The sequence below is a fragment of the Zalophus californianus genome, chromosome 1, assembly GCF_009762305.2.
Source record: "Zalophus californianus isolate mZalCal1 chromosome 1, mZalCal1.pri.v2, whole genome shotgun sequence".
Classification (NCBI taxonomy): domain Eukaryota; kingdom Metazoa; phylum Chordata; class Mammalia; order Carnivora; family Otariidae; genus Zalophus; species Zalophus californianus.
The window spans coordinates 16,570,618-16,596,110 of NC_045595.1; the positions used below are offsets into that span (position 1 = coordinate 16,570,618).

At 64.9% G+C, this 25,493-nt stretch overlaps 2 protein-coding genes across 11 annotated transcripts in view; both read left to right on the top strand.

Moving 5' to 3' along the window:
- NBEAL2 (neurobeachin like 2) overlaps positions 1–20,800 on the top strand; it is a 29,314-nt gene extending 8,514 nt beyond the window's left edge. For 2 of the 10 annotated variants that reach the window (XM_027585881.2, XM_027585882.2), the window contains exons 3-54: positions 53–181; positions 284–365; positions 458–582; positions 744–826; positions 2,152–2,237; positions 2,334–2,616; positions 2,776–2,882; positions 3,392–3,472; positions 4,898–4,981; positions 5,387–5,485; positions 5,944–6,545; positions 6,628–6,760; positions 6,847–6,966; positions 7,176–7,497; positions 7,711–7,793; positions 7,908–8,000; positions 8,214–8,388; positions 8,519–8,652; positions 9,034–9,193; positions 9,353–9,455; positions 9,622–9,775; positions 9,875–10,033; positions 10,206–10,365; positions 10,518–10,603; positions 10,769–11,281; positions 11,888–12,066; positions 12,162–12,321; positions 12,551–12,688; positions 12,780–13,139; positions 13,228–13,377; positions 13,487–13,644; positions 13,802–13,926; positions 14,016–14,151; positions 14,656–14,816; positions 14,916–15,232; positions 15,338–15,433; positions 15,795–15,919; positions 16,005–16,145; positions 16,351–16,481; positions 16,594–16,703; positions 16,821–16,938; positions 17,037–17,134; positions 17,206–17,322; positions 17,922–18,011; positions 18,098–18,207; positions 18,382–18,554; positions 18,654–18,748; positions 18,914–19,030; positions 19,131–19,289; positions 19,366–19,514; positions 19,900–20,035; positions 20,140–20,800. In XM_027585881.2, coding sequence (XP_027441682.1) covers positions 53–181; positions 284–365; positions 458–582; positions 744–826; positions 2,152–2,237; positions 2,334–2,616; positions 2,776–2,882; positions 3,392–3,472; positions 4,898–4,981; positions 5,387–5,485; positions 5,944–6,545; positions 6,628–6,760; positions 6,847–6,966; positions 7,176–7,497; positions 7,711–7,793; positions 7,908–8,000; positions 8,214–8,388; positions 8,519–8,652; positions 9,034–9,193; positions 9,353–9,455; positions 9,622–9,775; positions 9,875–10,033; positions 10,206–10,365; positions 10,518–10,603; positions 10,769–11,281; positions 11,888–12,066; positions 12,162–12,321; positions 12,551–12,688; positions 12,780–13,139; positions 13,228–13,377; positions 13,487–13,644; positions 13,802–13,926; positions 14,016–14,151; positions 14,656–14,816; positions 14,916–15,232; positions 15,338–15,433; positions 15,795–15,919; positions 16,005–16,145; positions 16,351–16,481; positions 16,594–16,703; positions 16,821–16,938; positions 17,037–17,134; positions 17,206–17,322; positions 17,922–18,011; positions 18,098–18,207; positions 18,382–18,554; positions 18,654–18,748; positions 18,914–19,030; positions 19,131–19,289; positions 19,366–19,514; positions 19,900–20,035; positions 20,140–20,241 — 8,107 coding nt within the window. In that variant the 3' untranslated portion in view covers positions 20,242–20,800. Of the gene's footprint in view, positions 1–52; positions 182–283; positions 366–457; positions 583–743; positions 827–2,151; positions 2,238–2,333; positions 2,617–2,775; positions 2,883–3,391; positions 3,473–3,528; positions 3,865–4,897; positions 4,982–5,386; positions 5,486–5,943; positions 6,546–6,627; positions 6,761–6,846; positions 6,967–7,175; positions 7,498–7,710; positions 7,794–7,907; positions 8,001–8,213; positions 8,389–8,518; positions 8,653–9,033; positions 9,194–9,352; positions 9,456–9,621; positions 9,776–9,874; positions 10,034–10,205; positions 10,366–10,517; positions 10,604–10,768; positions 11,282–11,887; positions 12,067–12,161; positions 12,322–12,550; positions 12,689–12,779; positions 13,140–13,227; positions 13,378–13,486; positions 13,645–13,801; positions 13,927–14,015; positions 14,152–14,655; positions 14,817–14,915; positions 15,233–15,337; positions 15,434–15,794; positions 15,920–16,004; positions 16,146–16,350; positions 16,482–16,593; positions 16,704–16,820; positions 16,939–17,036; positions 17,135–17,205; positions 17,323–17,921; positions 18,012–18,097; positions 18,208–18,381; positions 18,555–18,653; positions 18,749–18,913; positions 19,031–19,130; positions 19,290–19,365; positions 19,515–19,899; positions 20,036–20,139 lie in introns of those variants that run through there. The other 8 variants (XM_027585880.2, XM_027585886.2, XM_027585885.2 and 5 more) reach the window with 6 other exon arrangements.
- A 136-nt stretch (positions 20,801–20,936) lies between these two features.
- LOC113917848 (death domain-containing membrane protein NRADD-like) lies at positions 20,937–24,248 on the top strand. Its single transcript, XM_027585890.2, has 5 exons — positions 20,937–21,134; positions 22,312–22,454; positions 23,078–23,261; positions 23,380–23,522; positions 23,621–24,248. Exons 2-5 carry the CDS (start codon positions 22,349–22,351, stop codon positions 23,938–23,940), a joined length of 753 nt encoding a protein of 250 aa, XP_027441691.1. The 5' UTR covers positions 20,937–21,134; positions 22,312–22,348; the 3' UTR covers positions 23,941–24,248.
- Positions 24,249–25,493: the final 1,245 nt, after the last annotated feature.

A 25,493-nucleotide genomic window follows, 5' to 3' on the forward strand; every position in this document is an offset into this window, starting at 1 on the left:
GGGGCAGGGAGACCAAGGGTCCTCAGTGCCCTAGCAACGCCCCTCCCTGCAGGCCGGAGGAGGCAGGCGCGGAGGTACCGCTGCTGCCGCTGGACGCACTGCATGTCCTGGCCGAGCAGCTGGACGAGGGGGACCTGGAGCAAGCCTTGCTGCTGCTCAAGCTCTTCATCATTCTCTGCAGGTGGGTCCCCGTCACCCTCTGAAGGCGGGTGGGCAGCTCAGGACTGCGGGCTGGAGGCGGGGCAGGTGTATTCCTGGGACCTCTCTCCCCATCCCCTCCCAGGAACCTGGAGAACATAGAGGCGGGCTGGGGCCAGGTGCTGGCGCCCCGGGTGCTGGCCTTGCTGACCCGGTTGATGGCAGAGGTGAGGTGGGCTCTAGACTGGCGGGGGGGAGGGGCAGTGGTAGGCGGTAGCCGGGGCCCAGCTAACCCTCCGCCCTCTCCCCATGCCTGCAGCTGAAAGGAGCCCCAGCATCGCAGGAGGGCCGTGGGCTGCTGCTGGAAAACGTGGCCCTGCACGCCCTGCTCCTCTGCGAGGGCCTCTTTGACCCCTACCAGACCTGGAGGCGCCAGCACAGTGGGTGAGAGCCAGCCCACCATGGAGGACCTGGAGGAGGCTGGGGAGAGGATGGGAGGGGGGTGGACGTGGGAGGGGGCCCAGGTGTAGGTGGGAGGGGTGGAGCGCCTGGCCTCACCCGGGGCCCCTGCCTCTTCCCTACCCATTCCCTACCCCCACCCCCAGGGAAGTCATCAGTTCCAAGGAGAAGAGCAAATACAAGTTCCCACCAGCTGCTTTGCCCTGTGAATTCAGCGCCTTCTTCCGAGGTCAGGCCCCGCCCCTGCCCCTTAGGCCCCACTGGGCCCCACCCCCAAACCTGAGCCCCTTCCTGCAGTTCCCCATCCTGGAGGCCTGAGGGATGGGGCACCCTTTGTGGTGTCTGCCAGCAGGGCTGGGAGCACCATGGGAAACCAAGGGGGCTTCCAGAGGCGAGGGAGTTTAGGGGCAGAGAGGAGAGAAAGGGCAGGTCTGGGCAAAATGAGTAATTTCTTTTCAGGGCTGGAGTGAAGGCCTCCCGTAAGGTGGGGGAGAGCAATTTCTTTCCCTCTTCCCTCCCACCTCCTTGGTCCGAAAAGCCACTTGGCTCTCACTCTGATCTGGACCATCTTCAAACTCCCTGGTCCAGTCCCTTTACGCCTGTAGGTGACGCCTGTAGGCGCCACCCTTCCTTTAGACAACGTCTGCACCATCTCTGCTTCTTGCTCCCACGGTCCTGGAGGAGCTGAGCCCCAGGACATCTGTGGCCCCTGGGGACCCTCTTCTCTCGGGTCCCCTGTTTTCCTCTCATCAGAGGGAAGCTGTCCAGGACATTAGATGGGACAGGGCAAGATGGCCCTGGAATGGGGGGCAGGCCAGGCTTGGTGAGGTGGTGGGCCTGTTAGCACAAAAGGTGTCCGAGTGTCTCTGGGGTGCCCTATGTTGCTGCAGGCCTGGGGTGTGGAGCAGAGGCAACAGCTCCAAGAGGGGAGACACCCCCTGCCCCTCCCCACCCCCCGCCGTACACACCACTCCTGTGACCCAGGGCTGGTCCCTCTGCTCTCTGAGTTTCACTCTGTGGCCTGGCATCCTGTCCAGCTTTGCTGGAGTGGGGCCAGGTGGGCCTCCCACATAGGAGACCGTGAAAGCCCCTGGAAGTCCCCAGCGGGGGCATGGGTGGGGGTGAGGGCCATCTGTATGGAAGATACAGCGAGGTCCCCGGAGCAGGTCACAGGAAGCTCCAACCGTCACAGGGTAGCGGGACCAGATTTGTATCTGAGAAGCTAAACCCTGGGTTGCCATGGGGAAGTGGGGTGGGGTGTGTGTGCGTGCTTACCCTGGGGTCCCCACTTTGGGGATTAAGGATCTGGGGGACTGGCTAGGCTCTCAGGGCAGGACCACATCCCCTCCAAGCTCCCCAGCGAAGGGCCGTGTCTTCCCTAGACGCCCCCTGGCAGGGAGCCGTGACATTTCAGAACCCCAAGGACAGAACTGGGTCTTTTCCCTCACGTGGGACGTCCCAGCCCTCTCCCGCCCACCCCAGGGCTCCTCCCTCTTGGGTCGTCCCCTGCAAGCTTGGTGACGTCCTCCTGTCCTGCCCGCCTACCCCACCCAGAGAGCCTGCGGGATGCTGATGGCCTCCCTCCCATGCTGTTGCTGTGTCTCGTCCACCTCTTTGGTGCCGTCCTTGCAGGAGGGAAGGTAAGCCAGGAGGAGCCTGTGGACCAGAGGGCGGCCACCTCAGGGTCTCTGCTGGTCGAGCCCCTTGACCACTGCCATCTCTGCCCACACCTGCAGGAGAACGGGCAGATGGCCGTGAGCGCTGGCTCCGTGCAGGGCCTGTTGGGTGTGGTACGGGGCTGGGACCATGGGCCGGCCCAGGACCCCCGCCTAGTGCCGCTGACGCTGGAGGCGCTCGTGGGGGCCGTACATGTCCTGCATGCCAGCCGCACGCCCCCTCGTGGGCCAGAGCTCCGCACCCTGCTTGAGGGCTACTTCCACATCCTTAATGCCGACTGGCCGGCGGGTCCAAGCCCAGGCCCTGAAGAGGCCCTTGTCACCCTACGGGTCAGCATGCTCGGTGGGTATGGGCTCCCAGGCTCTTGGGGAGGTGGCTCCAGCAGGGGAAGGTCTGAGCGATGATGGAAGGCAGGACTGGGCAGCGTAGGAAGAAGGTGTGAGGCTGAGCGCAGAAGTCGCCGACGGGGTGGAGCAGGGCTGACCCGAGACCCCTCCACAGACGCCATCCCCAGGATGCTGGCGTGTGAGGACCGGCCGGTGCTGCAGGCCACCTTCCTCAGCAACAATTGCTTTGAACACCTTACTCGCCTCATCCAGAACAGCAAGGTGGGCAGGGCCCAGCTGCGGGTGGGCGGCCTGGGACCCCGAGGCTGGGGAACCACTTGTGGGGACTGCACTGCTGCTGAGCAAGCCTGGGCTGGACCGGGCTGGGTGTTTGTGGCGAGCGGGGCAGCCTAAGGCTCGGGATGGCTCCGCACCCCATAGGAGGGGGATGTTGCAGAAGGACAGGAGCTGCCCCGGCCCCTTGTCCCTCTTTCCCCAGCCCCAAGTCCAGGGGCAGGAGGAGGGCCCTGCTGTTTTAGATACAGTACCCACTCCTGCCCACTTACCTGCCCCCCGCCCCGGCTCTGTTCTGAGCAGGGCATGGGCGGCTCTTGGATCCCTGCCTTCCTTAGTGCCTAGTGGGGCTCTCTGCCTGGGTCTCAGGGCACACAGAGCCTTCCCTTGGGGGCAGAGTCCTGGAAGCTGCCCTGGCCCTGCTCTAACCGCCCCCCCCATCTTCCTCCTCTTTCTCTTCTGCCTCCTCCACCTTGTGCCCTCCCCCTTCCCCACAGCTGTACCTGCAGGCCCGGGCGCCCCCTGAGGGGGACAGTGACCTGGCTACCCGGTTACTGACCGAGCCCGATGTCCAGAAGGTACCACCTTGGGGCTGACCTGCTCAGGCACTCACCTCCTTGGGCACCCACCCCCTGCGGCTCCGCCGTTGAGCCCTTCCCGCCTGAGCAGGGGGACGAGCAGATATGTGTAAGGCCTGCTGCGGCCCAGCCCCCATGCTGTTTCACCCACCTTCCGGACGCTTATCCTAGGGAATGGGCAGGAGTGATCCGTACCCTACCTAGTATTAGTATTGGGAGCTAGGGTTTGGCTTTGCCAACCTGGAAGGAACCTTCGAAACTCAACCACCTACGCCCAGAGGGGAAACTGAAGCCCAGATACTAAGGGACATGGCTGTCGTCACTCACAGAAAAGGAGGTTCCCCGACATGGGCCCACTTCTTCCCATGGATCCTCGTCGCGACCTTAAGCAGGTCACTGGGAATTCCTCATCCCCTTATGATGGGCTCCCTGCCTCACCCTGCATGGGAGCTGGAAGAGGCAGTACGCTGTCAGCTAGGGGCTCTGCGTGGAGAACCCTCTCTCTGGGAGCTTAAAACCTGGGCCCCAAGCCCTAGAGGCCCCCGGCTTTGTCTTCATGAGGCAGCCCCCTGTGGCTGTTACTCTTACCTGTTTTCTGGGAGCCTGCATATCTATTATTCTACAAAGCAGACAAGGCAGCTGAGACCCCTGGTTTTTATAAATAGGAAACCGAGGCCTGGGGAGGGGGAAGAAGGTTGTGCGAGGTCACTTGGGGAGTCAGGCCCCATGGAGCCAAAATACAGTCTAGCAATCTGGCGGCTGTGGACGAATTCTCTAAGCCCTCCTGACCCTTCTTCAATCCTCTGGGGTTGAGGCCAACCCAGACCCAAAGCCAAGTGAGCAGCCTACAAATGAGCAGCATGTTTCCAGCTGCCGGGTTCAGCCAGGGTGAACCTCAGTGTCTCCGCCTGGATCTAGGGGCAAGGGGGAAGGTAGGACTCAAAGGTCTCAGAGGTTCTTCCGGTTCTAACCTCCTGTGATTGCTTGTCCCTAAATTTCCCAACCCCTTGTCAATCATCATGGGTGATGGAGCACTTGCCTTGCACATGTGTGTCTAGCTTGGGTGGGGATGGGTGGGGACTGAGGCCTGTAGGCCTCCCAGGCAGTGGGGGACAAAGGGGGTATGGCGAGAGGGTCCCCTGTTGATCCGTCCCAGGGAGGCCCTTCCTGGTCTTGGTTTCTTCCCTGGCCTCTTTGTCAAAGTGGGTCTGGCCAAGCTACCCAGAGAGGGTCCTAGGGTCAGGGTGAGGGTCACAGTAGTTCAGGCAAGGAGTAGAAGGCCTGGCACCCCACTCCCAAGGCTTCCAGCTGGCTCAGCTACGCGCCTTGGGGCACCTGCTCCTGGCCCTACAGCAGGAACAGGGGGGCTGTGGGCTGTCACATGCTAGCAACCTGCTGCTTCTGACTGCCCCTCCCCACCCCAAGGTCCTGGACCAGGACACAGATGCCATCGCAGTGCACGTGGTCCGAGTGCTGACCTGCATCATGAGCGGCTCCCCCTCGGCCAAGGTGAGGACGCTGCAGTCTGGCTACTGTAGGGGTGTGGGGTGGGGGTTAAGCTGACCGCATGTCCCCAGAACTGGTCTGGTTGGTGGCTGTTAGAGCAAGGGAGCTGAGGAGGCGGGGATCTTGCCCTGTGGGGTGCAGCTCAGTGCTGGCAGCTGGATCTTCTGGGTCGGGGCTGGACGGGGGAGGATGCTATTTGTGGGCCGACCGCCATCTATAGCCTTCCGAGGGGGACCCTTACCCCCGCATCCATCCGCAGCCCCTTGCCCTCGCTAGCACTGCGACCCAGCGGCAGAGCCAGGTGGGGGAACCTGGAAAGATGCTCCTTCCTCCGGAGTTTCCATGGGGTGTGGGTTTGCCCCGGGGCCCACATACGTGCTCCCTTCTTCCCCACGCAACCCTGCACAGGAGGTGTTTAAGGAGCGCATCGGCTACCCTCACCTGCACGAGGTTCTGCAGAGCCACGGCCCCCCCACCCACCGGCTGCTGCAGGAGCTGCTCAACATGGTGAGGGCCGGGGGCGTAGGCTCAGGGTCCCAGGGGTGGTCAGGACTGAGTCAGGGTTACCACGGAGGGTGAGCTCTCCACCTTGGGGGCTCTGTTGGCTGTGGGCAGTACGTAGTGTGACCCGTGGCCCCGGGATGTCCGACCACAGGTGTCCCTGGGCTGAAGATCCGGGGCATGGGAGCCAGACCCCCAGATCATCCTGGGAACATTGCAGTCGGGGTTGAGGCCAACCCGGACCCAAAGCCAAGGCCCAGGGTGTTAACGGCGCTGGAGGCCTGTCGTAAATGGTAGTGCGTGTGCTCACGCCTCCGACTTTCCTGCGCCCGAACCACGACGTGTGTGAACGGGATGGGGTAGCTCGCGTTGCTGTCCCGCTGAGACGCGGCGGTTCCACGGTCGGCGGCGTGGCCCATCCCCTGCTAGCTGCCCGGGACCCGTCACGTTCTCTCCACCCACAGGCTGTGGAGGGCGACCACGGCAGATGTCCACCGCCACCGGTCGTCAACGAGCAGCCCGTGCTGCTGCTGGTGCAGTGGCTCCCGGCCCTGCCCACGGCGGAGCTGCGCCTCTTCCTCGCCCAGCGCCTCCGGCGGCTCTGCGACAGCTGCCCGGCCAGCCGGCGCACGTGTGTGCAGGCGGGGCTGGTGGGCCACCTGCTGCACACGCTCAGCACGGGGAGCGCCTTGGGGACCCACTGCCAGGAGCAGCTGTTGGCGCTGCTGCAAGCCTTGGGCCGAGTGTCCCTAAGGCCCTCGGAGCTGCGTTGCCTGCTGCGCCCCCCACCGGCGCTGGACTCGGGGCACGCCGGGACTGAGGCCCAGAAGGCCAGACACGCTGGGGCCGTCCTCCGTGCGTTGTCGGGCATGGCCCGGTGCCAGGGCCCCGCGCGAGCCCTACACTACTTTGACCTCACGCCCAGCATGGCGGGGATCATGGTACCCCCCGTGCAGCGCTGGCCGGGACCCGGCTTCACCTTCCACGCCTGGCTCTGTCTGCACCCCACGGCTGCGGCCCCCAGCCCGGCCCCCTCCCGGCCCCTCCAGCGGAAGCAGCTGTACAGGTGGGTGACTGCCAGGGAGCAGGGCCCAGTGCTAGGGCTGAGCGGGGAAGCAGCCGATGTAACTGGCTTGGCCTGCCCCCAGCTTCTTCGCCAGCAGCGGCTCAGGGTTCGAGGCCTTCTTCACGGCAGCTGGGACGCTGGTGGTGGCCGTGTGCACCCGGAAGGAGTACTTGACCATGAGCTTGCCGGAAGTGTCCTTTGCCGACTCCGCCTGGGTGAGCCTCTCTCCTCATGTGGCCCAGGGGGCTGGAGGAGGCACCAAGTGCCAGCCCCCAGTCTGATGTCGTGGCTTCTATTCTAGCACTGCGTGGCCATCGTCCATGTGCCTGGGCGCCGGCCCTTCAGCCAAAACCTGGTCCATGTCTACAAAGACGGCCAGCTGGTCAAGACGGCACCCCTTCGCTGCCCCTCCCTCAGTGAGGTGTGCCAGGCAGGGTTTGGGGAGGCCTGGGGTAGCTGGGGCATCTTGGACAGGGTGAAGCCTGGAGTGTCCTCCCCGCCGCCAATGTAGGCCTCAGACTTTAACCTCTGGGGTCTGTGTGGCCGTGGGGGTCCCTGTGAGGATCTAGCTGCAGGTGGAGACCCGGACTTTGCTGTGATCTGACCACTTCCCCAACCCTGGCCCCGCAGCCTTTCTCCTCCTGCTGCATCGGCTCTGCTGGGCACCGCACAACGACCACCACCACGGGGCTGCCTACGCCACCAGTCCCTGCTGCCCTGGCTCCCACTCACCCCTCCCTTTCCCGCTCGCAGTCGGTCCCGGCCACCGCAGGGCTTGGCTGGGGGTCCGGGCTGGTGGCCCCCCTGCAGGAGGGCAGCATCAGCTCCACCCTTGCAGGCACACAGGACACCCGGTGGGGCAGCCCCACGTCCCTGGAGGGTGAGCTGGGGGCCGTGGCCATCTTTCACGAAGCGCTGCCTGCGGCGGCCCTGCGAACCCTGTTCACCTTGGGTATGCAGCACCACCCACTGGGCCCTGCCCCAGCCCCAGCCCAGACCTGGGGGGTGGGGGCTCCTAAAGGGCCCAGGGCTAGAAACTAGGGGTCCAAGAGGGAGAAGGCGTCCCTGGGGTGTACATCCTCTGATCAGGCAGAGAAGAGGCAGGCTCTGGATGGGGTTTGGCCAGAGGCCCAGCCAGGTCTGAAGCCCCCTGCCCACCCCGCAGGGCCCAAGGAGATGGCACCCTTCAAGCCCGAGGGTGAGCTGCACGAGCTTAGCACCAAGCTGCTCCTCCATTACTCACCTCAGGTATTGGGCATGGGGCAGTGGGCTCGGCGCTGCTACCTTCCCCTGCCCCCCACACTCCGTGTGCCACCTCCTCTTCTAACTGACCCTGGCTGCCTGCTCACCCCCTGCCCCCAGGCCTGCAGGAACAACATCTGCCTGGACCTGTCCCCCGGCCACGGGCTGGATGGCCGCCTGACGGGCCACAGGGTGGAGACCTGGGATGTGAAGGTGCATGTGCGATCGGGAGCGCGGGCACGTGCATGTGTGGGGCGGGCTGGCAAGCCGCCCCCCCCCCCCCGGGCCCTGCGAGGTCACTGGGGAGGCCTGTTCAAGAGATCCAGACTCCCCTGGACCCAGCTTCCCAGACTGGAAGGTCGGCCGGGGCGGAGTGGGGCAGGAAATGGCCGGGAGCTGCCCTCCCACAGCCAGCCCTTCCCCTAGGATGTGGTGACTTGTGTGGGAGGCATGGCTGCCCTGCTGCCCCTGCTGGAGCGAGTGGCCTCACAGCCCCAAGAGGCCGAGGCAGGTCCAGCTGAGACACATGACCTCGTGGGGCCCGAGCTGACCTCTGGCCACAATACCCAGGGCCTGCTTCTCCCACTGGGCAAGTCCTCAGGTAAAGTGGCCCCGGCGCCTGGCTTAGGGCGGCGAGGGAATCGTGGCACGATAAGGAGGCTGGAGGGCCTGGGGCCTGTGCCACTGGCAGGCCCTTGACACACATCTGTCCCCTTTGTGGTGGCCGGTAGAGGTGCGCATGGAGAGGAACGCCGTGGCTGCCTTCCTGCTGATGCTGCGGAACTTCCTGGAGGGCCATGCGGGGAACCAGGAGAGCCTGGTGCAGTGCCAGGGGCCGGCCATCATCGGAGCCCTCCTGCGCAAGGTGGGGCAGGTGGCAGGGACCTTGCCCTGTCTGGCTGAGGGGACTGCATCAGGGGGCTAAGGAGGGGAACCTGATGTTGTCCGGGAGCTAAGGAGGAGAACCTGACGTTGTCGGGGAGAGCCTCCTGGAAGAGGGGATGGCATCTGAGCGGGGCCTTGCCATGCTTGGCAGGGTTTGGCTGAAGTCCCAGCCCCCACTGGGGCAGGGGACCCGCCCAGCAGGCTGGGAGCTTGCACCTCGGAGGCAGTGGGGGGCCACAAAAGGGCTTTGAGCCGGCAGGATTCTTGTGTCCGTCCGCCTGTGCAGGGCAGCGTAGGTACTGGGAGGCTCGGAGGCACCCAGCCAGGCCCTGCCCCCTCACCCTGGCTCCTTCTACTCCAGGTCCCCAGCTGGGCCATGGACATGAACGTGCTCATGTCTGCCCAGCTGCTGATGGAGCAGGTAGCAGCCGAGGGCAGCGGGCCCCTCCTGTACCTGCTCTACCAGCATGTGCTCTTCAGCTTCCACCTCTGGAGCCCTAGTGACTTTGCTGTGCGCCTTGGTAGGTGTGGGGACTTGGATGGGGGGACGCCACCAGGCGGGGTGGGGGTAGAGGTTCTGAGAAGTTAGAACCCCGCTCTGGGCGATCTGAGAGGCCATATCTGCCCTGGGGGGATCTGGCAGGGACCTGGCCCTGAGTCCTCTGATGATGCCCATTCAGGCCACATCCAGTACATGTCTAGCATAGTCCGGGAGCACAGACAGAAGCTGCGGAAAAAGTACGGGGTTCAGTTCATCCTGGATGCGCTGCGCACCCATTACAGGTGAGGCCGGTGGGGGCAGATGGGCCATGGGGCTGACACAGCTGCCTCTGGCCTTGGGGATGAGGTTCGGTCCCCCAGCTCACCTGCCCGCTCTCCCTGCTGTCTCCCCTCCGTTCCCCTGTGTCCTCCGGGCCCCGGGCCGCTGCGCCTATGGGGACCGGCCCAGCCCTCCGCGGGAGCACCCCCTAGCGGCCGACGACGTGCGCACAGTGCAGACTTCACTGCTCGGCCTGGTGCGGGAGTTCCTGGCTCGGAACTCGGCCACCGAGGACATGCAGGTGGTGCTTAGCTTTCTGGCGGCGGCAGCTGATGATGGCCAGGTAGGCTGGAGGCTGGTGAGGGTGGGGCCTGCGTGAGGCGGGGGGTGTGGACCGTGTCGAGGGGAGCAGCCGACCCAGAGGAGACTTTGGATCCCCCAGGTGGCAGGTGTGCTGGACCTGCTGCTGGCACTGCTGCAGGGTTCACCAGCACAGGAGTCTCTCGCCATCTTCCTGGTGGAGCAGGGGAACCTTGAGGTGCTGCTGGCTCTGCTGGTGCGGCCCAGGGCACTGCCCCAGGTGCCCGACCGAGTCTGCAAGGTACACCCAGCCTGCCCCTGGCATCCCATTTGCCGTGGCCCCTGCCTAAGGGCCGGGGAGGTGGAGCGGGCCCCTCTTGGAGCTACAGTCCTGCATGGTGCCTTCCCCCCTCCAGTCACTCCTTCCCCATGATGACAAACCCTCTATGACCTCCCCGCCCCCGACCCTCCAGATCCTGCGCAAACTGCAGCAGAACGAGCGCTTACCTGAGCGGAGCCGTCAGCACCTCCGGCTGCGAGAGTATAGTCTCCAGGGGCTCGTTGCCTGCCTGCCGGAGGGCGCTGCTTCCCCCCAGCTCTGCCAGGGCCTCTACAAGCTATTCCTGGGGGCAGGTACCACCCTTCCACCTGGGTGAGACGGGGCCAGGAAACGGGGCAGGTGGATAGGGGGAGGCGTTGGCACAGGGGCCCAGGCTGGGCCAGCGGGGAAGCGAGGTCCCCCTCCTGCGGTCAGTCCCTCAGGGCCTCTCTGGCTATCCTCCCAGATTGCCTGAATCTCTCAGATCTGTTGGCCGTGGTGCAGCTGTCCCTCCAGGCTGACCTCAGCATCCGCCTGGACATTTGTCGCCAGGTGAGTATGGGGGGCAGGGTGACAGCTTGTGGAGGTGGGGGCTTCTACCCTGGGGGCTTCGCTCTACCTGCCCGTGAGGAGGCCTCCCCTGCAGAGGCCCTAGGGTGGGAGTCCGGGGGCAGACCGCCGGACGCGTCCCTCACCTGCTGTGCCCTGGCCCGGCAGCTCTTTCACCTCATCTACGGACAGCCAGACATAGTGCGGCTACTGGCCCGACAGGCTGGCTGGCAGGACGTGCTGACCCGGCTGTACGTCCTGGAGGCGGCCCCAGCCGGCAGTCCCCTGCCCTTCTCCCCAGAGCCACCCACCTCCCCAGAGCCAGCCTTAGGCCAGCCGCCCACCGAGTCACCTGAGACTTCGGACGTCTTCCTGCCCTCGGAGACTCCCAGCCCCGACCCTGATGCCTTTTACCATGCTCTCTCCCCATTTTGTACACCCTTTGACCTGGGCCTGGAACGGGCCAGCGTGGGTTCGTGTAACACGGCCGGCGGTGGCAGCGGCAGCGGGACTCTTACTCCGGCCAGCCAGCCCGGCACCCCTTCCCCGCTGGATGGGCCCCGGCCCTTCCCTGTGGCCCACGGCCGCCACAGCTCCAGTCTCTCCAACGTGCTGGAGGACGGCAGCCTCCCGGAGCCCGCCGTCAGTGGGGACGATACCTCAAATACCAGCAACCCTCAGGTGAGGCGGGCCCGCTCTGGGACACCGGGCAGGCGGTATAAGCTTTCCAAAGGTGGGGTCCTCCCTGACGTCGGGGCTGTAGGCACCGGTCGGCCCTGGTGCTGCCCCCTTGGAGCGCTCATCTGCAGTTGTGTTCCCGGTGGGGGCCCGGAATAGGACAAACGATGCCAAGCCAGAGTGGGGGCACCAGCCAGGCTTTGGGGAGTCCTCAAGAGATCCTGTGGGGCAGAAACTTTACAGGGCCCACGGGCAGCGTCGCTCCAAGGGATCTGCCTTGTGTTTCCGGGTTTGGGGATGGGTTTCTGCTTATACTGTGGCATTCTTCCAGAGAATTCCAGGACAGTTCTTGGGGCCTGTGAGAACTGTGGAGTAATTTTGTGAACCCCTGAGGAGTCACTAAAACCTCAGGATCCTCCCTGGAATTTAGGTGGTGGCTAAGGCCCCTACACCATTCTTCCAGGCCCCAGGCTGTCTGTTGGCTGAATGCTGTCCCTCCTGGTTAGGGACACCCGGTAGTGGTCGGCAAGGGGTGCTCAGTGGGGATAGCAGGAGAGTCTGCAATTCCCTCCCTCCCTGCCCCGCCCCCACCCCCACCTGTGCCCACAGCAAACCTCTGAGGAGGAACTGTGCAACCTGCTCACCAACGTGCTGTTCTCGGTGACATGGCGCGGCGTGGAAGGCAGCGATGAAGCCGCCTGGCGGGAGCGCGGCCAGGTCTTCTCGGTGCTCACCCAGTTGGGGGCCTCAGCCACACTTGTGCGCCCGCCAGACTGCATCAAGCGCAGGTGAGGAGGCCACTCGGGAGGGCGAGGGGCCTCCGGGAAGCCTGAGGGTGAAGAAGGCAGTCGGACAGACCCCCGAGTCCCTCGTCCATCCCCAGCCTCCTGGAGATGATGCTGGAGTCAGCCCTGACCGACATCAAAGAGGCCCCTGTCGGGGTCCTGGCCAGCCTCACCCAGCAGGCGCTCTGGCTTCTGCGCCTGCTGCAGGACTTCTTGTGTGCGGAGGGCCACGGTAACCAGGAGCTGTGGAGTGAGAAGGTGCGGTAGCTCCGGGGCCTGGGAGCCGCAGGAGTCTGCGTGTCCCTGTGAGCCCGGGGGCGTCTGGTCCGGGAGGTGGGCAAGTGCATGGGCGCGCTCATGGGTGCAGCAGAATGGTGTCTGTGTGTGCAAACCCCACTTGGCCCGCAGACTAAACCTTACCTTGCTCCTTCCCCATGGGCTGCTGGCCTCCTCTGATGATGGCTGCCGGGGTTATGTGGCGCTGCAGCTCTTTGAAGGGGTGTGCAGTCTGCTTGACCGCCTGGGAGCCTGGCCTCACCTGGCCAACGGCACAGCGGATCTCCGCGAGATGGCCCAGATTGGCCTGCGCCTTGTGCTTGGCTACATCCTGCTGGAGGACCCACAGGTGAGCCCGGGGTGGGTTGGGGTCCAGCAGGGGAAGGTGTGGGGAGTCTGCGGAGTGGCTGGACGCCACCCACACCCCCTCCCGCCCCCAGCTGCACGCCCAGGCCTACGTGAAACTGCACTCGCTGCTGCAGACCACAGTAACCATGCGGCGGGAGGAGGCCTGCTATGTGCTCTCCAAGCTGGAGTCGGCGCTGGCGCGCGCGCTGAACACTTCCCCACCAAAAACCACCTCCGAGGACAGGGAGCCCCCAAACGCAGCCGCTGCAGCCGCGGAACGCTGCTCGTGGCTGGTGCCCCTGGTGCGCACCCTGCTTGACCGTGCCTATGGGCCGCTGGGCCTCCAGTGGGGACTGCCTTCCCTGCCGCCCACCAACGGCAGCCCCACCTTCTTCGAGGACTTCCAGGCCTTCTGTGCCACACCTGAATGGCGCCACTTCATAGACAAGCAGGTGCCTGGAGGTGCGGGCGCGGGAGGAGAAATGGGGGCCCCGGGGCCCGCGTCCAGCGCTGATCTCCTCTCCCTGCCCAATCCTCCAGGTGCAGCCGACCATGTCGCAGTTCGAGATGGACACCTACGCAAAGAGCCACGACCTCATGTCGGGCTTCTGGAATGCCTGCTACGACACGCTTATGAGTAGTGGACAGCGGCGCCAGCGGGAGCGGGCACACAGCCGGCGGGCCTTCCAGGTGTGCAGCCCGGGGCCAGGGTGGGGAGCTGCCCCACCCCTGCGCCCAGACGGCGGCTGGTGGGATGGCAAGCCGCCGGCGGGACTGACCCATTCCCTCACCCCCGCAGGACCTGGTGCTGGAACCTGCGCAGAGGCGGGGGCGCCTGGAGGGGCTGCGCTACGCGGCGGCCCTGAAGCAGCAGGCGGCGCAGCATTCCACCGCCCTGCTGCACTGGGGGGCGCTGTGGCGTCAGCTCTCCAGCCCCTGTGGGGCCTGGGCCCTGAGGTGGGCGGGGCTCGGGCGGAGCCCGGTGGGGGCGGGGCCTGGGAGGGCTGGAGGGACCTGGACCACCACACAGGGTGTGGAGCGAGGCCAGGGAGGAATGGGGGCTTCTGCAGACTCCCGTGCCCACTCATGCCCACCGTCCCGGACGTATCCGCAGGGACCCACCTGTTCCGCGCTGGAAGCTGTCCAGTGCCGAGACATATTCGCGCATGCGTCTGAAGCTAGTGCCCAACCACCACTTCAACCCTCACCTGGAAGCGAGCGCCCTGCGTGACAACCTGGGTGAGAGAGGGTGTCCGGAGCGGGGTCTGCCCAACCCCCTAGGCCCTGCCCTGCCCAGCTCTGGCTGAACGCCCCGGGGCCCACTGCAGGTGAGGCCCCCCTGACCCCTGCGGAGGAGGCCTCGCTGCCTCTGGCAGTGACCAAGGAGGCCAAAGTCAGTACCCTACCAGAGGAGCTGCAGGAAGACCAGCTGGGCGAAGATGAGCTGGCTGCGCTGGAGAAAGCGTGAGTGGGGCTGCCAGAGCGCGGACCAGGAGTGGGGAACAGGGCTCTACTCCAGTGCGCGCATGCCTCCTGTGAGACTGACTCCTGAGCCACTTCCTCTTCGCTTACGGGGCTGAACACCCTGAAGGGACTGTCCAGAGTCAGGTGGGCAGGTGGGCAGAGCTGTCCAGCAGAATCGGCCGTGGCTCTTTCATGACGAGGCACCCTAGGGCAGGACCGAGAAACACAAATCAGACCAAGCATGGGGGCCCAAGGGAGTGGGCAGGGGCTGAACAGGGGAAGCCAGGAGTAGGAGTTGGTGTCGTGGCAAGACGTTCAGAGGCCCAGGTTTGGGGTTGGGGACCGGGGGTCTGTGGGCACTGGAGCCTGGGCAGTCCCTCCCTCTCCTCTGTGAAGCACGAGAGTCTGTACCCTGCGACTTGATGTGCTTGGAGAGTGTGGTCCTTGGGCTTATCCGGAAGGGGGTCCCAGAGCCTTGAGCCTGAAGTGGGTGCCGGCCCCCAGGATGCAGGCGGCGGAACTGGACGAGCAGCATGAGAAGCTGGTGCTTTCCGCGGAGTGCCAGCTCGTCACGGTGGTGGCTGTGATCCCGGGGCTGCTGGAGATCACCACCCAGCACGTGTACTTCTACGATGGCAGCGTCGAGCGCATGGAAACGGAGGAGGGTGCGTCCTCCTCTGGCTGCTTAGAAGGACGGCAGGGGGTGGCTGGGGTCTGGTGGGGCCGGGGTGAGTGACTGCTGCACCCAATGTCCGTCGGCACAGGCATTGGCCACGACTTCCGGCGCCCACTCGCCCAGCTGCGCGAGGTCCACCTGCGCCGCTTCAACCTGCGCCGCTCAGCGCTCGAGCTCTTCTTCATTGATCAGGCCAACTACTTCCTCAACTTCCCGTGCAAGGTGGGCGGGACCGTAGCCTCGTCTCCTTACCAGGCCCCCAGGCCCCAGCCCTGCCCCATCCCGCCCCATACCCAGGTGCGGAACCAGGCGTACTCGTTGCTCCTGCGCCTCCGACCCCCCAGCCAAGGCTACCTAAGCAGCCGCTCCCCCCAGGAGATGCTGCGTGCCTCTGGCCTCACCCAGGTGAGAGAACTCGAGTATGGGGGGCGGGCAAGGCCAGGGCCCTGTGGTTGGCAGGAGTGCTGGGCAGCCCAGCTGACTCACCTCTTGCCTGCCCCTGCCCCCCAGAAATGGGTTCAGCGTGAGATCTCCAACTTTGAGTACTTGATGCAACTCAACACCATTGCGGGGCGGACCTACAACGACCTGTCTCAGTACCCTGTGGTGAGGGTCCACTCCTTACCTCCACCCCTGCCCCTCTGCTCTGCTGGCCCTGGTTCAGCCCAGTCTGGGCGCCGATGGTGGGCCAAGTCCTAAGCCTGGCCCGGGTGGGTGCTGCCTGACACCTGGCCTCCGTTCCCTGCCCCTACCTGCCTCCACCCCCCCACCCCCAATGCTACCCCCCTTCCCCCTGAAGGGAATCCTGTTCTGGTCTGCTTCCCTGGGGTCCCTCCAAGTGGTGCAGTGCCCCCCACCCCCACCCCCCTGCGGGCTCTGCCCATCTTCCTGAGGGTGAGGGCAGGGCAGGCTGGGCAGGTAGGCCATCAGGACCCTCATGCAGCTCCTTCCCTGGGTGGGCGGCCAGTTCCCCTGGGTCCTGCAGGACTACGTGTCCCCAACTTTGGACCTCAGCAACCCGGCCGTCTTCCGGGACCTGTCCAAGCCCATCGGTGTGGTGAACCCCAAGCATGCCCAGCTCGTGAGGGAGAAGTGAGTGTGTGGGCGAGGCCAGGCTCGGGGGTTGGGATGGGCGAGGGCAGGGCTTTTGCTGACTCCCCTCCAACGGCGGCTCCAGGTACGAGAGCTTTGAGGACCCAGCGGGCACCATCGACAAGTTCCACTATGGCACCCACTATTCCAACGCAGCAGGCGTGATGCACTACCTCATCCGCGTGGAACCCTTCACCTCCCTGCACGTCCAGCTGCAGAGTGGCCGGTGCGGCCCCGGGCGGGGGGGCGGGGGGAGCTGGCAGATGGCAGGGCTGAGGGTGGGTTGCTGCAGATGAGGGGAAGAGGCAAGATCCTCCGGGTGTCCCGGGCCCTTCGGCTCCCTTCCAGCCCCCTTCCAGCCCCCAGCTGCAGCTCTCCTTCCTCGTCCCCGTTCCCCGCCCCGCTCACTGCAGCCTGTGCCCCTCCCCCAGCTTTGACTGCTCCGACCGGCAGTTCCACTCCGTGGCGGCAGCCTGGCAGGCCCGCCTGGAGAGCCCTGCCGATGTGAAGGAGCTTATCCCGGAGTTCTTCTACTTCCCCGACTTCCTGGAGAACCAGAACGGTAGGAGCTGGAGTGGGGCTGGGGGGCCCTGGGGGCGGAGCGCACAGGCCGGGCCTGGCCAGCGACGTGGGTGAAGCTACAGCGAGACCGCTCACCCCGTCCTCCGGGCCAGGCTTCGACCTGGGCTGCCTCCAGCTGACCAACGAGAAGGTGGACGACGTGGTGCTGCCGCCGTGGGCCAGCTCCCCGGAGGACTTCATCCAGCAGCACCGCCAGGCTCTGGTGAGGGCTGAACATGGACAGAGAGACGGCCAGGGTTGAGGGGCAGGGTTGGGGGCGGCGGGGTGGGGGTGGGGGGGCCAGCCGTCCCTGGACTGACTGGCACCTCCCCACCCGCAGGAGTCCGAGTATGTGTCTGCCCACCTGCACGAGTGGATTGACCTCATCTTTGGCTACAAGCAGCGGGGACCGGCTGCGGAGGAGGCGCTCAACGTCTTCTATTACTGCACCTATGAAGGTGGGCGGTGCCCTGGACTCCCGTGTGGAGTCCTGCGGAGGAGGGCAGAGTGCAGAGGGCACGGGGCAAGTCCTGACTGCTCTGCCTGCCTTGCCCAGGGGCCGTGGACCTGGACCACGTGGTGGACGAGCGGGAACGGAAGGCTCTGGAGGGCATTATCAGTAATTTTGGGCAGACCCCCTGTCAGCTGCTGAAGGTAAGACCAGCTCGGAGGATCACGGGTCAGGGATGCCCAGGCCGTGGTGCTGACCAGCCGCTTGTCCACAGGAGCCACATCCAGCTCGGCTCTCCGCCGAGGAAGCAGCCCAGCGCCTCGCGCGCCTGGACACTAACTCACCTAGCATCTTCCAGCACCTGGACCAGCTCAAGGCCTTCTTTGCGGAGGTGAGTGGAGGCAGGGCTTCATGTTCCTGCTCTGTGAAATGGGTTTAACTTCACTGTCCTTACCAACCTCTTGGGGCAGACGAAAGACTTAAATCAAGGTCACTGATGTTAGACATCTTTGAAAAAGAGGTAACGGGAGCGGGGCTGGGGTACCGTCTTTGCCGAGGCCAGGACAAGTTGTTGACCCCCCCTAACCATCTCTGAAAACTTAGGGAGACCCTAAGGAAGGCAGGCAGTGTAGCCTTGGATAATTTCCCTCATGTTCCTGTTCCCCTGAGAGGGTCCCCCAGGCCTGACCTTTTTAGTGACCCCTCCTGTCCTGCCAGCAGGCCGGGGGGACGTGAAGTCCGAGGGTGGGAGGACCAAGGTCGAGACCAAGGTCGAGACGGAGAGAGTGGCCTTGCATCCCAGCTTCTCACTCCCTCACTTTCGGGGACGCCCTCCTGAAGGCACACTGAGCTCTCCCGACTGTGTCGCAGAGGGACCTCTGCCTCTGTGACCCCTAGTCTGTGAGCACTGGGGGCTGGGAGGAGAGGAGAGAACGGCGCCCCAGGCGGCAGGCCGGGGAGTGCGGTCCGCAGCTGAGCTCTGCTCTGCAGGTCATCAGTGATGGCGTGCCCCTGGTGCTGGCCCTGGTCCCCCACCGGCAGTCCCACTCCTTCACCATCCAGGGCACCTCAGACCTCTTGGTAAGTGCACCGCGCAGCGCCCGGCTCAGCTCCGCCCCTGCTCGGGCTTCCGCCCCACACCCACCCCTGGCCCCTCTGGCCCACAGGTGACCGTGAGTGCCAGTGGGCTGTTGGGTATCCACAGCTGGCTGCCCTACGACCGGAACATAAACAACTACTTCAGCTTCAGCAAAGACGCCACCATGGGCAACCCCAAGTAGGACAGAGGGAGGTGGGCAGGGGTGGGCTCTAAATACCCTGCACCCCCGAGTTGTCGCCCCACCCAGTCAGGGTGTGGGCCAGCGGCAGGGTCTGGCCGAGGCCTCTGAGGGCCCGGGTCTTCTGTGTTGGCCTGGCCTCACCTGTCCCCCCCCACCCAACACCGGGTCAGGATGCAACGACTGCTGAGCGGCCCGTGGGTGCCGGACCGTGGCGTGAGTGGACAGGCCCTGGCAGTGGCCCCCGACGGAAAGCTGCTGTTCAGTGGTGGCCATTGGGATGGCAGCCTGCGAGTGACCGCACTACCGCGGGGCAAGCTGCTGAAACAGCTCAACCGCCACCTTGGTATGTGCAGCCTGGGAGCTGGGGTGGTGCGGGTCTGGGTAGCGGGCCAGGGAGGGGGTGACCGCTGCATTCCGCTTGCACCCTCCCCTCCCCGTGCAGATGTAGTGACTTGCCTGGCACTGGACACCTGTGGCATCTACCTCATCTCGGGCTCCCGGGACACCACGTGCATGGTGTGGCGGCTCCTGCAGGAGGTGTGCTGGGTGGGCAGCCCCATGGGGCCCCCGTAGTCCACGCCTGCAGCCCATCCACCCCTTATTTCTGCCACTGTGAGCAAGGCTGGGGCTCCACCACCCTCCAGCGCTCTGGCCAGGGTAGTGAGGTGTCCCCAGTCCTGAGCCAGCCCTGACTACCCACAGGGTGGTCTCTCGGTGGGACTGGCATCAAAGCCTGTGCAGGTGCTATACGGGCATGAGGCTGCAGTGAGCTGTGTGGCCATCAGCACTGAACTCGACATGGCTGTATCTGGATCTGACGTATGTGTGGGTGCCTGTGCCCAGGGGAGGCCAAGTTTGCTAGGCAATGCCCCTGGAGATTAGAGACCCGTGCCCAGAACCCTACGCTGCCTTCCTGCAGGATGGAACTGTGATCATCCACACCGTACGCCGTGGCCAATTTGTGGCAGCACTACAGCCCCCAGGGGCCACATTACCCGGACCTGTGTCCCATCTGGCGCTGGGGTCTGAGGGCCAGATTGTGGTACAGAGCTCGGCGTGGGAGCGTGTGGGGGCTCAGGTATGGAAAAGGGGTGCTCAGCCAAGAACGGGGTAGTTGGGATTCTGTTCTTGCTGACACCTCTTGCTTCTCCCAGGTCACCTACTCTTTGCACCTGTACTCCGTGAATGGGAAGTTACGGGCTTCAGTGCCCCTGGTAGAGCAGCCCACAGCCCTGGCGGTGACGGAGGACTTTGTTCTGCTGGGCACCGCCCAGTGTGCCCTGCACATCCTCCACCTGAACAAGTGAGTTCTGCTCTTCATGAGTTCATAGACCTGCAGGGTGACAGTCATTGGCAGAGGATACTAAAAGGTGCTAGCCTCCCAGCACCCCCTGCGTCTCCCCCCCACCCCACAACGGTGGGCCTACCCATAGCCCCTTTACATGTCCATGGGCACATTCTTCAGGGCCTGTCTTCTGTGTCTCCACCCCCACCCCCCCCCCGCCCCTGGGGGTTGATCTTGCCCTGGGCCTCCCTTAGCTACACACTTGTGGAAGGTCCCTTTATGTATTAGGGTTTCAGTTGAGCCATCCCTTCAAATGCGACAGAGAGGGTAGGGTACACGGGAGAACGAAGACACAAAGCTCCCTTGCCGCTGAGAGTTCAGGTATATCCCTCCCTCCCTGCAGGCTGCTTCCGGCTGCGCCTCCCCTACCCATGAAGGTGCCCATCCGTAGCGTGGCTGTGACCAAGGAGCGCAGCCACGTGCTCGTGGGCCTGGAGGACGGCAAGCTTATCGTGGTGGGCGCGGGGCAGCCCTCTGAGGTGAGGGTAAGGGCAGGGCGGGCCTCGATCGGGGGGGGGGGGGCGACGGTTCTGGTCCACCTCTCCCCAATCCCACTTCTCCCCCCACCTCCCCCCCGCCCCAGGCGCGCAGCAGCCAGTTCGCGCGGAAGCTGTGGCGGTCCTCCAGGCGCATCTCACAGGTGTCCTCCGGGGAGACAGAGTACAACCCAGGAGAGGCGCGCTGACAGCCGCCCCGCCCCGCCCCGCCCCACCGCGCAGGCTCCTCCCCCAGCGGCCTCCGCCCTTGGAGGCCCCGCCCAGGAGTCGGCGGGAATCCGGAGGAGGAGAGCACGCCGCGGCCGTCGGCCCGGCTCCGGGGGTGGGCGGGACCCCACCCCCGCCCAGCTCAGGGATTGGTGGGCGGTTCACTCCAGGAAGTCCCGCCCCTCGCCGGCAGAGGGGCCGCCCGGAGTCTGGCACTGGCCTTAGCGGCCGTACCGCACTTTTTGCACAGTATGGGGCTGGAGGGAGCTCAGGCTCCCAAGCCCCGCGTCCCGTCGGAGCACGGGGGCCGGGCTGTGGCCTTAATCTCTAAAGGCGGCCCCCCGCTCTACCACTCTCGGCAATAAACCTGGCCTAGTTTTGTATCCGCTTCGCCTCCGAGTATACGTGCGCGCGGCGGTCTCCGCCTGCCCAGGCCACCGTCCTGGGCTCGCGTTCCCCTGGCCCAGGAGCCCTCCAGGGCGTCTCGCCCCCTCCGCGTGGCCTGTTTCCCCAGCCGCGCCGCCCCTGTCCCGGGGGACCCCGCCTGCCGATCCTCCCCGGCGGGTGCTTCTCCCGGCCTCAGCGCGTCCTCGCGACACCGCCGCACGTGTGCGCGTCCCTGCGCGGGGCGGGGCCGCCGACGGCCGCGCCCCCGCGCGCCCCCGCGCTCCGGCCTAGGCCGCTCCTCCGTGGGCGCTCTGGCTGACTCCCGGGACCGCCCGTCCCGCCCAGCCCCCGCGCCTCGCCGGAGTTGGCCTCCCCGGGGACTGCACGCAGCCTTCCCGGCTGGCCCACGGGAGCTTGGCTGCACAGAGGCCCGAGTCCGGCCAGCCAGGACTGGATCCTGGGAGCCGCGGAGGGGCGGCCACCGCAGGTCAGAAGGGGGTTGGGGACAGAGCTCCGGGTCTTCCTGGACTGAGAGAGCCGAGGGCTGCTTTTCTGTCCCCCACCTCGAGGCCCGCCATCCTGCGGGTTTCGGCCGTCGTGGTGCCGGCGTCCGTATTGGCATGCATGGGCGTGTTTTGTGCCCGGAGACGGGTGTGTGTGGGGGGGGCGGGAGTGGGGATGCGGGGGGCGGGTAGAGGCTCCAGCCCCGCAGTAGCCCTGGGGTGGGTCGGGCAGACACAGGCCTGGCGTGGCTAGGCGCGCTGGTCACAGGCCCACCTGCCAACCGGGATCTGGGAAGGGCCCCTTATGTGGTAAGTGACACAAATGTACAAGGGCCCCTGCAGTCTCTGTCCCAGACCCAATTGCTGACTGGGCAGGGAAGTGAGTTTGGAGACCAGGCCGGATGTGGTGGTGGATGTTGGAGAGTTGGAGGGCCTGCCCCCAGCTTTGCGTGCCTTTTCCGGGCAAGATCCATTCGCGGCCCAGATGAGGCTTCTCTTACCCAGGCCTTAGGAAGTGGGTCCCAGCGGGATCAACCCTGTAGGTCCAGACGGGCCCTGTCCCTTAGCTTTCTGGCCTCCAGGCCATCTGAGCTCCCAGGTGAGAAAGGACCAGGGGGCCTCTGGGCCCGGATACTCTTCTGCGCTTGCCGAACCCACCCCAGAACCCTCCTGTCCAGTTTCTGGGCAGGAGGTGAGGGCTGCACACTGACCCTGGAGGCAGGAGTGGGACTATCGTCACAGGAAGCCTCGCCTTCGGGGCTTAGGGTGTTGGGTTCCCCGGGCTCATGCAGAGAAGTCTGGGGGAGCTCCCCCCACCCAGCAAGTCTCCGGCCTGGCTCTGACTGAGGTGGGGATGGGAGTCTCTGTGGCGCTCCCTTGCCATCCCTGGACTCAGGCCAGGGGTTGCTAAGGTTCCCAGCCTGCTCCCCTCCATCCTGGCCTGCACCCTGGCTCCTCCAGCTTTGGCCTGTGGGGACTAGCTCTGTCAAAGCCACCCCATCTAACACAGGAGGAAACTGGTCCAGGTTGGTGAGTGGGGAAGTTGCAGGGGGGTAACCAGCCCTGGAGTGAATCAGGATGGAGCCAGGAGAGGGGGACAGAATATACCAAGGGACTCCCGACATCTGGCCTGAAGAAAACCCCCCATCTTGCCACATGTAGCGGAGAAGTTTCCCAGCTCCCTGGCCTGAGTGTTGCCATGACACTCCAACCCCTTCTCCAAGAGATGCAGTCCCTGGGAGCACTGCTAGCCGGCAGAGCCATGCTTCACAACTCCAGCCACAGGGAAGGCATGGTCCATGTGGGTAAGTGCCTTTGGATCCAGATTTGGGGCACTGGGTAGGTGGGTAGGTCACACAGCTCTGGAGTTCCCCGTTCCCTCGGCCCTGCCTGCGCGCCGGATTGTGGAGTTAATTGGCCTCCAGGCAGAAGCGAGCAGCAGCGTTCACTTGCCTTCTAGCTCAGCTTTATTTTGCAAAACTTTACAAGGTCTCGTGTGCAGAGGCCCCTGTGGGGTTCCAGACGTGGTGGGAGAGACAGGACACACAGGGTAATGCCCCAGTAGACAGGGGAGGTTCAGCAGGAGCCAGAAAAGGGAGAGACTTGGGAGAGATCGAGGAAGCCTTCCCAGAGTAGGCGATGCCTGCCAGCTGGAGAAGGTCATAACAGCAAGAGCAGACTTCGGGACACCCGGGAGGCGGGTACCCCCAGGAAGGGCTAGGTGTCCAAGAGCGGTGAGCAGAGAGGAGGCTGTGGGAGTTGAGGGTGGGTAAGGACGCCAGTCTCGATGCCGTGGTATGAATTTTTGATTCTATGAAGTGTAGCGACTGTTGGTTCAAACCTTTTTGGCAGCGAAGTCTAAGTGACCACTAGTTAGGGCCTGGCTTTGGTTCCTTGTCCTCGACCCTGTTTGTCCTTTCCTCCACAGACAAGACGCAGAGGGTGCCGGACAGGGACAGGGAAGGGGTATGGGTAGGGGGAGCTCTGGCCCCCAATACCTCCTCCCCATTTCCCCCTGAGCCTCCAGGGGCCTCAGGCAGCATTATCCCCGTCTACTGTGCCCTCCTGGCCACCGTGGTCCTTGGTCTGCTCGCCTACGTGGCCTTCAAGTGGTAGGTACTCCCGGGCACTGCCCTGTGGCACGCCCCTCCCCAGCTGGACTCGCAGCCAGCCCCCTGTCTTGTCAGCGTGGGCTGGAACAGGTTGGCGGGTCCCCCCTGCTCCCCACAGCTGGCGCTCACGTAAACAAAGACAGCAGCTGGCCAAAGCTCGGACCGCAGAGCTGGGGGCCCTCGACAGGGACCAGAGGCATGGGGACAGCACTGCCTTCCGGGACAATCCCAGCGGCCAGGAGCCCTGTGCCCCCAGCCAGGGTGAGCGTCCTTCCCCAATCTGAAGACTTTCAGACCCAGCTCTGCCATACCCCCCAGCCCATCTGACCCTCTTGTGCCCCTCACGTCTCCCACCCCAGGGCCACATCCTGAACCTGGCTGCCGGCTCTACCTTCATCTCCCTCGGCAGCAGCAAGAGGAGGTGGAGCGGCTCCTGGAAGCGTCAGGCCAACCTGACGAGGGCTGGCAGGGCCTGGCAGGCCGCCTGGGCTACCAGGCTGACGCTGTGGAGATCATGGCCCGGGGCCAGGGGCCAGCCTCCGCCCTGCTGCGGGACTGGGCTGTCAAAGAAGGCAGTGGTGCCACCCTCAGGGTGCTGGAGGACGCCCTGGCTTCCCTGGGCCGTGACGATGTGGTCCGGGTTCTGGGCCCCCCAGCTGAGGGCTGCTCTGTGGTGTGAGTGAGGCCACCACAGCCCGGCCTCTCGGGGAACCTGCTTTGGTGCCTTCCCCTGTCCCGCACGCAAATACGCTTTCCCTTTCGTGAGCTTTCCGGCATCGGTGGCCTCCGCCTGCTCCGTTCGGAGGGAACACAGAAGATCCAGCCGCCGCTCACCTACCCTCGCCCTACCTTCCTCCAGGACAGGGACCAGGACGTGGGGGGGACTGAGCAGCAAGGAGTGGCCCTGCCCTCCTCCTCCCCGCTCCACCTCCCCTTATTTAGCCTCAACTGGTTTTTCTACTTTTGTATCTCCTATTAAAGGCCACTTGGGACTACTGTGCCGCCTCTGACTCCTTGGGCCTGTGGGACAGTGGGGTGTCTGTGAGGCAGAGAGGGTCCCTGGGGTGCGGGAGGAGCGCGTGAGCCTAGGAGACGGGCCCGCGCCAGAGGCACGGCTGGCCTTCGCATCCTGTGTCCGCCATTCACTGGCTGCGCGTGGGAGGGAGCTAGTTTGCCTCTCCGAACTTCAGCTTCCTTAGCTGGAGGCCAGTAACAGGATGGCACATTCAGTAGGCTCCCCCCGCCCCTTCCACTCTCAGACTGGCACTGAGGGGCCTTGGGATGGAGGCCATTTTTGTGACTTCTGCTGTGACCAGCATCAAGGGGAGGCTGGAGGCAGACGTCCTGGGAAGCAGGTCAGCTCTAGATGAGAAAAAGGAAGAAAGACTCTCCTTACAAAGCCCGTTCTTACCAGTCTCAGGAGGGAGTTCCAGCCATGCTTCCATAGCTGCTTCTGCGACTTCCATACAAGCCAAGGGCAAGCGGGTCGTCCCACCCACCCAAGGGGCAGCTGCGGGCAGAACAGCTGCCACCAAGACACCTGCGCGCCCCCCCCCCCGCCCCGCCCACGTATCTGCCCACCCGAAGGAGAGGAAGGCAGGCTGGTTACTGCCTTCTGAAGCGGTTGCTACAGCAGACAGGCCCCCGCCTGGGAAGGAGCAACGGCCCCCATCCTGGCGCCCACGAGGGTCGGGGCCCCTGGAGCAACATGGCCACCCAAACTCCAGAGTCGTGGGATTCAGCGGTGGCCCAGAGAGGCCTCAGGTCGGTCCCTGACCTCTTGCTGACACGTGACTGGTATCGGCTGCTCTGGGAGGGCCGAACATCAGCCTGCTGCTCCTCAGAAACCATCTCATGGGGCTGCTTAACCCTGGAAATCTTGTCCTTAAGGAAGGGCAGGTTTATGGCTCCCTCCATCCGGAGATGACCATTGGGCCATGACCCAGGAGAGGCTCAGCGTGCAGTCAGCTGAAATCAGCCCGGCACGCTTGGGAGCGAGCTCGTACCTCCGTGGGCGGGGAGCCGGCCCCAGGGCTCTCGAGCACTGGACTGGCCCCGAATGTGGAAGCCTGTGCCGAGTGGCACCCAACAGCTTCTGGATCGGCTGGCACCCCTCGTCACAACTAAGGGATCAGAGTCTGAAGGTGTCAAGGGGTGTGTGGAACGGGGAAAGTTTTCGAAAAAAAACTCCGTAGGGAGCTAAGAGAATAGAATCTCTTTTCAGAGGTGTCC